General features: G+C 45.8%; 1 protein-coding gene and 1 non-coding gene across 4 annotated transcripts in view; both read right to left on the bottom strand.

The window, feature by feature from the left end:
- Positions 1–3,630: 3,630 nt before the first annotated feature.
- The window catches only part of Mpzl1 (myelin protein zero like 1), a 41,678-nt gene continuing 33,257 nt past the window's right edge, over positions 3,631–12,051 (bottom strand). For 2 of the 3 annotated variants that reach the window (XM_005071388.4, XM_040737718.1), the window contains one exon: positions 3,631–5,063. In XM_005071388.4, the coding sequence (XP_005071445.1) occupies positions 5,039–5,063 (25 nt within the window). In that variant the 3' untranslated portion in view covers positions 3,631–5,038. Of the gene's footprint in view, positions 5,064–9,766; positions 9,923–12,051 lie in introns of those variants that run through there. The other variant, XM_040737719.1, reaches the window with a different exon arrangement.
- LOC121137295 lies at positions 10,965–11,066 on the bottom strand. The gene has a single exon (XR_005874557.1). It is a non-coding gene; the product is annotated as a U6 spliceosomal RNA (small nuclear RNA).

The raw sequence follows: 12,051 nt of genomic DNA, 5'->3' as shown, positions 1-12,051 counted from the left end.
GAAATTTACCTGAGGAGAACTGAGGCAGGTCTAGAGATGGGGATTTATCCAGCAGGCAGTTTGATACAATGTCCATTTAGCAAAATTTATAATAGTAGGTTATCCCCTAGAGCCTGTGAGCTCTCCAGCCATGGGTCTTTGGCTAGGGAACCCAAATCTTGAACTTCCCCTTTTTTTTTGGCAGGAGCAGGAAGGGACCAGTCATTTTCAGGCAAATACTAGCTCTCCTCCTGTTCATGTCATTCTCTTTTCATTTTTATCTCTTGTCCAACTTCAGTAAGTCAACATTAAATTATTGACTCAGCGAAGAGCCTAGGGTGTGATGTGTCAGGCCCTGTATCTGATGGATTCATGGCTCCACTCTCTACCACATGACCTCCTTGCCAGAGACACATGTCATATTCCTTTAGTGACATGAGATCTGTTTGCCATTTCTGGCAGAAGCAGCAGTGTGGTGCCTGGTAGCTGCCAATAACCATGTGTCGCATGGGTGCTCTGCATTCTTGGGACCAAGATCCTCCAACAAGCTTTCAGGATGTCCTCCCTCTGCCAGTGCAATGTCCTTGAGGAAGCCACCAGGCACATCCAGATACATTATAAACACGCCTCTGGGGTCCTGCTAGGCCAGCAAGAATGAGGTCAGAGTTTTCTAAATGTTCTATAGTCTTATGGGTCTACTGAACATTCCGGAAGACTGTCTACAGAAAGAATATAAAATTTATTCCGTCTAGGTAAAAGAAAATTTGTGGGCTCAGCAGTTAAGAAAGTACACTGCCTTACGCAGGACTGGAGTTCAGTTCCCAGCACCCACGTCACAGAGCTCACTACCAATCAGCAGTGACTCAGTTACACGGGAGAGCTGAGGTGCCCTCTGCTTCCTGTTCTCACGTGCACCTGTGTTCACGTGCATGTGCCACTTCCCGACATACACATGCTCTAAACATTAATGAGTGTTTAAAAGCTAACTTAAGAAAAAAGTGTTATGACCTTCAAGGGTTGGTGAGATAGCCTAGTGGGTAAAGGCTCTTGTCACCAGACCCAAGTGAGTCCTCAATGCAACTCCTGGTGCAACATGGTGGAATGAGAGAATGGACCTCCACATTTGCACTATGGTATATGCATGCATGTATATGCACACACACACACACACACACTAATAAAATGTAACTTAAAGATCTTTTTTAAAATGTTCCAAGGCAGAGAAAGAGGCAAGAATATGGTCTGCATTCAAAATTCAGTCTCCTTGGAGAGAAAGCTCCACCCCAAAGCCAGCTTCTCTTTGGCTTTGCTCCCCACACCCAAGCAGAGCCAGGGTTCAGGTGCGGTGTCTGACACCTCAAAGGCAGAGCTGTCCACCACAGTGTGGCAGCCACACAGCTCTGATGGCAAGAAGCAAAAGCAAGTGTGGGAACATTAAACATGTCTGACTTTTTGCACCAGATTTAGCAAGGCTTAAAACAAAACAAAAAAAACGAAGAACCAACCTGCCCTTAAAGGTTGGGACACTAAAGGCCACACCACAAAGCCCACAGCAAAGAACCGGATGCCAGAGCCAAGAAAGGACAATAAGGTTTCACATCCTGTTTGCTGGAGGAAATGGAAGCTGGAAGCAGCAGGTCCCCAGGGGCCCCTTTGAGGCTGAAAGGTCTGTGCTTCCCTCCTGGTGAACACACCCCGCCAGCACCCGGTCTCCTGTTGATCCCAAGCTCCCTCCTGCCTTCTACTCCCAAATGTTTTTCTTCCAACCCACAAAGTCAGGCTTTCCTGTCAGCTCCCGAAGGGTTTAGGAAGGATGTGAGGAGGGAGGGGGCCTCAGGAACCCCCTGCTGACACTCTCCGAAGTTAGGTCCCATTTCCAAGGGCCAGAAGGGTTGGTCTGACCCTGGGCTGTGCTCCCTCTGGCTGGAAACTGTTTACGTTTGGCAGTTTTTTTCTTTAACAGTTCATAAGGACAAATAAGCACAGAATTACTAACTAGTAAGATCAACAACAGGGAACAGCCTGAAATGTCTGCAAGCCTAGAAGTGACTTAAAATACCATAGCATGTAGCAGAGAAGTCCAGTGTGCACGAGTGACTGGCTGATGGCCGGCTTCCTTCCTGACACAAAGCTTCGCTGGCACAAGCGAAACTGCAAGAGCATCATGACCCCCTCATCCCCTACTCACAGATCTTTCCTAGGACACGTTTGGACCCTAACTCGAAGAAACCACTTGTAAAAATGCCATTTTCACAACAAAGGAAATATGATTACATGCTAGGAGTTAGATACAGCCAAGGCCCTGGCTTTCAGAGTGCATCTTCCAAAGTGTTGATGTTTGGCCAGTGAGATGGCTTAGAGGCTTGTTCTGCAGGACCCATGTGGTTGAAAGAGGACTGACTTTACCAAGTTCTCTGACTCACACTTAACAAGGTAGCATGTGCTTGCTCTCACAGAAGTAATGTTTTAATTCAACATGGCAAGACGATGTTGTTACATACGGGTGGTGCCACTCTCTCTGTGTAGCCCTGACTGTCCTGGAATTCACTCTGCAGACCAGGCTGGCCCTTGAACTCAGAGATTTCCCTGCCTCTGCCTACTAATGCTGGGATTAAGGGTGTGCACCACCACCATCTGGCTTCACATTTTTAATTAACTTTTTTAGTTTAACATAGTAATAATGGGTTTCACGCATGGCATTTTTATGCATGTGCCATTATTCTTTACTCTCACATGTTAACCTTCCCTGTGTTCATAAGTTTTAATTTTCAGATTTATTTAATATGTATTAGCTTTTGCCTGCATGTATATATGTATACCGTGTGTGCACCTGCTACCCTTAGAGTTCTGATCTGGCTTCATGTGGGTTTTGTTTATATTTTTGAGATTTTTTTTTACATAGTCCAATTCCTGATCCTCCTGCCTCAACCTCCCAAGTGTTGGGGAGACAGATGTGTACCATCACCCCTGGAGGACTAGGGGGACTGCTTTTACTCTTCTTTTACGCATGTTCAAATTTTGTAAGAGTATCACAGTCTTGACTCTCCAGGAAGCAAGTTCATCACAGAAGAGCTCGGCTAAGTCCCTGCCACCATTTCGACAGTGCCCCAGTGGCCAGGCTCCTCCTCTGTAAAAGCTCACCTGCCCTAAATAGGTCAGGGTTGGGTCTGAGATCCAGCTGGCATCAAGGCCACCCCACTGCTTTCAGAACAAATCCCAGAGGGCCCTCTTAGCCTAGCGTAGCTCCATGGACCCAGGTCTCTGTGAGAGCCTGAGGATGGGGTTGGCATGTCGCCTGTGTAGCTGAGAAGCCAGAGCCCTGGCCGCAGGAGGAGGAAGCCAGCAACCCTGAGTTCTCCCTTGAGAGAAGTGTAGATGATGGAAATCTCTGTAAGGGGACCTCTGGACATAGACTCAGGAGTTGGAGAAGACGCCACACTGAAACACCTGCAGAAACAGGCCTTGGGAACAGCGGCACAGAGACCCTCAAGTAGGTACACAGGTGGTACATACAGGACAATGGCTGGTGCGGCTGTGTTGGTACAAATGAAAAGGCTTCTCTCTCTCTCTCTCTCTCTCTCTCTCTCTCTCTCTCTCTCTCTCTCTCTCTCTCTCTCTTTCTCTCTATTAAAAACAAGCAGACACCATTCAGAAACTGAAAAAAAATGTATTAAAGTATTCACAAAAGTACAAAATGAAAATATCAAAAAGTAACAATGAGCTCAATATTTCTCCCTAGCTGGATACATTTCCATTGAGAAAACACAGACAGGAAGTTTAATCTGTAAGCCATTCCTTTTAGGTGTCCCCTCACAATTCTCATGTAAGTTTTAGGATACCTCCTCCTTCAGGTCAGAGGACATAGGAAGGGCAGCGCTGCCATCTGGATGTGACCTCACTGTTATCTGTAGCCAGACCCCAGAATGCAGAGTTACAGGAAATAGACATACTCCAAAGGAGATGGTATGGGGAGTTAGGATGTGAAGTTTGTGCCTCATCGTGCAAGCAGCAGGAATCAGGCTGCAGATTCAGCCCCAGGATGCTAGTGGTGAACTGCTCCAGCCTAGGGGAGGTTGGCTTGGGCTGGCTGATCTGGTTCTGACTGGGCAGGGAGGTCATACAAAGGCCAGTGAACACCAGCATCATATATATATAAATATATATATATATATATATATATATATATATATATATATAATTTTGTCTCAGCTCAGCAAGGAGCCAGTAAAGCACCTGTCAGAGGTGTCTGGAATATGCAGTTTGTTCACACAATTGCTGAGAAGAAAAATGAAGTCTTTCCCATGTTAACGTCATCCTTGGGCTCTGCAGTCTGTACCCTTTTAACCACGCATACCCTCGGTCAGCTGTGCTATCTGCACAGTGACAAAAGCCTGTCAGTGAGACCTTAGTATCCACTGAAGGATGGTGAGGACAAGCTCAAGCTGAAAATGCTCTCATATTTTAGAACAGCACCAATAAAAAATCCTCAAACTATCTTCAGGTGGCATGGCTAAGGCATGGTGTGTGTCAGCTAGCACTGGAGAAATGGTTCTGATACTGTGAGACTCACTTCCACTGAACATCTCTAACAACAAGAAATGCTAAGACTGGTTGAGCCCTTAGATGAAAAGGCCACGTCTGTTGGAAGTACTAACAGTTCTGTGAAGTCTCCAATAAGGGAAACCATATCACTTGGTAACTGGGATGCTTCTGAAACTTTCCAATTAGAAATGACTCTGAAAGAATACACAGAAACAGCAAGACAATTTACACTTACGTAGACTCATACCATTTCTTCATGCATCACTGGCCTCTCACGTCAAAGATTAAATAGACTATACATATCCTTTATACACATTTTCTTCTGAGTATACATGTGCTTGTCCTTTCTTGAGTCAAGGCCACACGTGGTTACGGGCATTTTCTGCACAAGAGTTCAGTTTGGATTCGTTTCTTGCTTAATATATGTTTGGGGTCTTCTCTTAGTCTTTCCGGATGTCCGCATACACTACAGATTCCGACTTATTAATCTTGCCACTGTGATGCCCGCCAGAGTGGTCTAACTGTGCGTATATGACTGGGCCCTGGAGAAGAGAAGCCAAATTAGAGGTCTAGAAAAAAACCCCATGGTTCCTAAGCTCCAGAAACAGAAACAATCATTATACTCATATTCTGGGTTTTCAAAGAGTCAAGGTTTCTTATGATGATGTTTAGGATTGACTTAAAGCCAGAGTGGGCATCCCCTGAAGCCACCAAAGCTGGTATGTGAACATTAGTTCTGTTATTCCCTTTGGTTTGGTGTATACTTAGACATTTCTATAAAAATATTACATTCGTTCTTGGCAATGTCCCTTATTTTACCAGCTGTCAAAGCACTCATCAGCCTTTGTAACTGGGACTAGGCATAAAGACTAGACTGACCCCTTGACCCACCCAAGGGAGCACTGAGATCTTGATTTTCAGAATCATTCTGATAGAAAATTATGTCATCCACATAATTAATTTGTGCTGGTCACTTTATACATATATATCCTCAAAACATTTGAAATATTCAATATAAATACGACATAGCCCTTTCAGCTTGACTCTACCAGGTTTGCTGCTATGTGTACCCTCCTTCCTATGGTGTTGGGGACCGGTCCTTGGGTCGTGGACAGGCTGGGGATGCCCTCTGCCACTGACCTGCATTACCAGATTGCTTCCCTGAAGTCCAATACCAGTTAACTGTCCTTCCAAGTTCATTTAAAAAAATCACAATCTAAGAAATATAAAGAAAAATTCTACAAGTTCTCCCCTCCCACCTCAGCATCAGGGAAGCAGACAAAGTCCAAGATGGCTATCAAGAGTCCAGTTCAGGAGAGCAAGAGAGGCTGGGCTTCTGGGAGCCAAGGGGATGCCTGACTCTAGGGAGACAAATCTGGACAGAGGCTAATGATTCAACTGCCATGGGGCAGTTCACATTTATGACTTTCCCAATTCCTTCTAAACCTGTAAAATTGTAAATAAAGATAACAAAACAGCTCTGGTTTAAAGAGAAAAAATGCAGTATGACCCAAAATCAGGTCTTCTCTCAGTCCAGAGAATTTTGAGAAGTCCAATGGTGTACTTCAGCTTTTTACTACAATAAGACAGCAAGAGCAGGAGCCAAACCCTCAGAAGCCAGGAGCCTAACCTGTGCCCCCTTCCCGTGTGTAAGCTGAGATCCTGCAGGGTTCAGGATTCTGACTTCCACAGAGAAGATAGGCCCAGGTGCAGGGCTGTGCAATGGTAGCTCAGTAGTAGTAAGACCAGTCAGTCACCAGACCTATCTGGACTTGGGCAAAGCCACTCTCAGAATCCCTGAGGTACTCTGCGCAGACTAGCAGATGGCGATGTGGTGGCATCGGGCACACTCTGAATAAGCTCTGATGATGAGACTGGAGTGGTACCTGTGGATAAGCTATTGCTGGACAGTGCCCGCCCCACGGATGCTGCTGTGACCACCAGCATCGAGTCACACAGGTATACTCTAAAGACACTGAGATAACTGGCCCAGTAAACCAAAGGCAGAGCGTCTGCCTGACTGTTGCACAGCAACCGATAAGTGACACTGTGTGAGCAGGAGACTAAAACACACAGACCCATCTGCACCAGTCAGTAAATGTTAACATCCCAGGAAGTATTTCATGTGAGACAGTATGGTGTTTCATGTTGAGATTGCCTGGGAAGGCAATGAATGAAACAGACTGAAGAACAGTTGCCTACCAGCACCTAGTTAGTCCATTCCTTCTTTCCCTTAGAAAAGAACATGCACAACTCAGCGTCTATGTTACCCAATCACCTAGAAGGGCCAGGCCAGATGAAGGGATGGATAAAATAATGCAGAAGATGTGGGGGCATGGTTAAGGGGTCAGCTCCATCTAGAACAGGTTGCAGACGCCTGGTTTTGGAGCTACTAAAAGGTGATGCATACTGGGGACTGTGGAGCATGCCTCAGGACCTTCATTTTGACAACCAGGAGACCTTTTGGACTTCGGGAGAATACAGGGAAACAAATGCTTCTTAGAGAGCCACTTGAGGGTCAGTAAGGACAGAGAAGAAAAGGAGCAGCTTCCGAACCCACAGTAGCCTAGCTGCTTTACCACACAAGCCAACAGTCACCCTCTAACTTCCCCCACAACAGCTACTACAAAACAAGTGAATTTTGTGTGGCTGCCTTTAAAAATGTCTCAAGAAGTTAGGTGTGGTGGTGCTCGCCTTTGATCCCAGCACTCGGGAGGCAGAAACAGGCGGATCTCTGTGAGTTCGAGGCCAGCCTGGTCTACAAAGTGAGTTCCAGGACAGCCTCCAAAGCTACAGAGAAACCCTGTCTTGAAAAACCAAAAAAATAAAATAAATAAAATATAAATAAATAAATAAATAAAATAAAAATAAAAATGTCTCGAGAAGTTAGGTGTGGTGGTGCTCGCCTTTGATCCCAGCACTTGGGAACCAGAGGCAGGTGGGTTTCTGTGAGTTCAGGGCCAGCTTGAGCTACAGAGGGACCCTGTTTCAAAAAAAATTTTTCAAGAAGCCTTATGCCCAAGGAGGTCTATTCTTCTAGTTGAACGAGTTTAGCTAGAGAGGCAATCAGCTCTGAATTCTACCTCTGTGAAATTCAGCTTAATACTAGAACATGCTGCTGAAGGTGGAAGGTCCAAAAAAAGAATTCTTCTAGAAGTCTCTGCACAGCAGTGAGTCCACTTAGCAGTCCTTACAGGGTACCTGAGACTCGGCATTGTTAAGTAATTTGACTCTGATCCCTCGGACATGTTATGACTCCCTTTTTTGAATCCAGGATCTCACTCTTGTAACCTTGGCTGGCCTGGAACTTGCTATGTAGACCAGGCTGGCTTTGAACTCAGCCACCCACCCATGTGTGTCGACTTCACAGCCTGAAAATACTCGCTTTCAACCCCTCAGCACTCCCTGAGGGGGAACACCGGCCTTCACCACATGTTCACCGACTGCTGACCTGAGAGGGAACACCTTGAAGGCGAGGGTGTAAAAATTTCACTAGACCCAAGATAAATGATAAATGGGTGTTTTTTTGGAGAACACTTAACACAGCAAAATACAAACAACCGCCAGAGCGCTTCTCTGCCCTTTTACTGGATTGGCTGACCCAAGAAAAAGAGCGGAACAACCGAGACCACGCCTTATGCCTTCCGCTTCCGGCTGCCTGGAACCACACCCAAAGGAGGTGTGGCCACCGGTATAGGCAAGATCGCTACAAAACCTGCCTTCACCACGTGCTCACTGGACTGCTGGCCTGAGGGGGACCTGCCTTCATGTGATCACTGGCTGCGGCCAAAACACTATTTCCAGGATTTACTTCACCGTGTTTTAAAAGCCAAACACAAAAGTGAAACACCGTGTGTTCTGACTCTGAGACAAACAAGATCAGTTCTGACTATTGGGAGAGTTGAGAAGAATTGGTCTGGCAGGGAAGAATTTGCACGTCTTAGAACCGGACGGATCTACATCAGAAGGACAGCTTTGCTAGTGTCGCTTGAGTGACTCAACACAAATAAGCCTTCAGAGTGAAGCAGTGTGGTAAAGTGATACATCATGCAGGACCCCATGAAGACTAAATGGACGGAAGCTGCATGAGATATACATATGGAGATCTCCATCGAATTGCTGTTCTCCAGATACTTGTCTTTTGCATGCCAAGTATTGACTCCTTCCGGAAAAGGATCCAGAAAACCAGCTCCTCCAATGTTCATATCCATATGAATCACCTTAAACCAGTTGTGATAAAAACGAAGCTTCATAAAGGGAAGTTTCTTGCATCTTTCCTCCCATGCTATGGTGCCCTGCACTCTAACCAGAGCCAGCCTAACTCGATTCCCAAGCCCATCCTGCCTCCCACTGCACTGGCAGAGCCTTCTTCCTGTGTGTCTGCTATTCACCAGCATTTTTGCTGAGGCTATGGACTTCATTTGAGTCCCTAGTGTGAGTCAAGATGCTACCTCGGCCAGTCACAATTACTGACCCTTGCAGGTGACTAGAAGTGACCCACTCTTGACCTGAGGGGCTAGGGAAAAAGTCTGTGGGGGCTTCTGGCAAATGTCTCATTTCGTAATAGATGCTGCACATGAGAAGACCTGAAGTTTCTTCCTTTTACTCATTTTTACATGATGCCAAAGCCTGAGAGAGAAGGGTTTGAAATGAGTCACAGTGGTGATCCTGTAATCCTAGCACTTAGGAGTCTGAGACAGAATTGCTTAAAGTACAAGGTCAGCCTGGGCTACTCATGGCAAGACCCTGTCTCAACCAAACCTGAAAAAAAAAAAAAAAGCTATGCAGACGATGAGTAGAGTGTATCCTTGAACTTTTATCTCTCAGTGACAATATTGCGGCCCTGAATGAACACAAGGTGAACACAAAGTACCCTCAAACATGGAGGTGTGGTGATATACTGTTTACAATTTATTAAAGCTTGCCTGAGGATTCAGAAAGCAAAGTCAGCCACAAGCTATAGAGGTCAGGTGGTGGTGGCACGCACCTTTAATCCCAGGACTCAGGACTCAGGATTAAGAGGTAGACGGATCTCTGTTAGTTCAAGGCCACCATGGCCTACACAATAGTGAAGAACAACAGAGCTCATGCCTTTAATCCCGGCATTAGGGAGGTATATAAGACAGGAGCAAGGTCTCAGAGCTGGCATTCACTCTCCAGCCACATTGAGGATAGGAAGACATTGAAGTCTCAGGATTCTCCAGCCACGCTGAGGAGAGGCAGCAGTCTGAGGTTTGGTGGAACCAGGATCGCCTTTCAGTCTGAGGTAGAGTAAGAGCTAGTGGCCAGCTGCTTTGCTTTTCTGATCTTCAGCTTGTAGCTTGAACCCCAATATCAGTCTCTGGATCTTTTATTTTTCATGTTACACGGAGGTGCTCTCGGGACTCTCGGGAGCAGCTGCCTGAGAGGGAGGTACCGCAGACACATTATCTCAAGGGAGTGCTGAGGTGAACAAAGCATCCATCAGGATGGCTAGTGTCTAAGGACTGTGAGAACTGAGGACTATGTGGAGTCAATGTTGAACCCTAGCAAAGAAGCCTCCATTGTGAACTAGCACAATTGGAAACAATCATTAAAACAACAACAAAACAAAAAACCCTTCCCAATAAATCACAAATCATTCGATGCCATTTCACAGTGTTGTACCTACTGTCAATGGATTTACAGATTCCACAGACAGGCAAGGCAGAAACCTAATTCTAACTTTTAAAAAGCATTAACATGACTTGTCTGTCTGTCTATCATCTACCTGTCTTCTATCTTGGAAACTTAATCTAGGGTTTTGCGCAGTACTAAAAAGTATACTCTGTGCCATTGAGATCGCTACCCCTCTGACTTGGAGTGTTCTGAATATTGATAACCAATGTAATTAATGTGGTTGAGTTTACTACAGTCCCTTTTGGGGGTTGGGTTTTTGTTGTTGTTTTGGGACAAGGTTTCCCTGTGTAACAGTCCTGGGTCTCCTCGAACTCAGAGATCCATCTGTCTCTGCCTTCTGAGTGCTGGGATTAAAGGTGTGTTCACCTTTGCCTGGTTACTGTCCCTTTTCATTCCGAGGTTTGCTTCCCATGATTTCAGTCAAAGGCAGCCCCCCAAAAAAATTAAATGGAAAATGCTAGTTTTGTTGTTGTTTTTGGCAAACCTCATTTTGAATAGTATCCATTGCTAATCTGTGTTGTCCATCTCCCCTCTATGTTCTATGTGTATGAAGGTTTGCTTGCACATATGTATGTACACCATGTGTGCCTGGTGCCCAAGGAAGCCAGAAGGGGGTGTCCTAGTATTGGAGTTATAGATAATTGTGAGTCACTCTGTGGGAGCTAGGAACCAAACCTGGATCCTTTGCAAATGTAGCAAGCGCTCTTAACTGCTGAGCCCTCTCTCCAGCCCCCAGTGGATAGTTGGTTTTTAACTGCTGATTTCTTTTAGTTACCTGCCCCCTCAATGGAACACTTCACAAATTTGCATGTCAACCTTGTGCAGGGGCCAGGCTAATCTTCTCTGTATCGTTCCAATTTTAGTACATGTGCTGCCACAGCGAGCACTAGTTACCTGCTTCTTATCTGATTCGTTTGTTTCCCTTAGCCCTCTTTGAAGAAGCAGGGCTTCTGTGTAGTCCAGCTTGGTCTTTAGGCAATCCTCCTGTCTCAGCCTCCCCACGTACTGGTATTACAAGTATGTGTTACCACACCTGGCCATATGCCTGGTCAGTTTTGACTGGCACCAGACATGATGAATTTTACACTATTGGGCACCAACTTGTTGGGGATTGTTACATTCTGTTGTGGCTTACAGAGAAATCACTTCTGGATGAGTTGAAAGTCTAAAGGCTTCTTTTCAAGCTCTGTAAAAATGGGTCAAGCACCCTTTATGTGGTTATTTAAGCACCTACAAAGCACGAGAGCTAACCCATTTCTCTACAAACTAGTCCCAGCTCCTGGTGAGCTCCAAGCACTATAGCTCTTCCTCTGCCCTTGAAAGTGTTCTACCACGGATACACAAATCTATACTCAGCCCAAAACTCTCAGTTCTACCTCCGCGGTTCGGTGACACAGCTGCGCCCAGCCATTTCCACTTTCCCTCTCTGCACTAGGCTGTGGCACACTGGTGTATTCACAGGGCCTGCACTGTCCCTTCTCTTTGAGAGATCAGAGTGTTGTGTGATTGTCTTGAAAGTCAGGTTTCACTGTTTGAAACTAAGAGTTCATTTTCAGCAGAAGGGCGATGCCTACCTCATTCCCAAGGGCAGAGGGAAACCTCCCCATGGCTTCTTTAGCTATTAAACCTATGTGTAACTCTTCTGACTTATTACAGTTGTATTCCTAGTCAGGACCCAAATCAGCAAACTGAGGTATACTGTGGCAATGCAGGGAGGGAGAGGGGGGCGGGGACAGGAACAGGTTATGAGCCCGATGCTGCCATAGAATGCCTGCTGTCTCGGAGACTGGGTTTGAACCCTAATTCCAATAGTGTGGTGTGCTTTGAGAAATTCAGAACAACGCCTCAGTTTCCTCACTGAAGTAAGTTTCC

The sequence above is a fragment of the Mesocricetus auratus genome, unplaced genomic scaffold (assembly GCF_017639785.1).
Source record: "Mesocricetus auratus isolate SY011 unplaced genomic scaffold, BCM_Maur_2.0 Super-Scaffold_100676, whole genome shotgun sequence".
NCBI classification, from domain to species: Eukaryota; Metazoa; Chordata; class Mammalia; order Rodentia; family Cricetidae; genus Mesocricetus; species Mesocricetus auratus.
The sequence above is the reverse complement of the archived record's forward strand: the minus strand, read 5'-3'. Positions and strand labels throughout refer to the sequence as shown.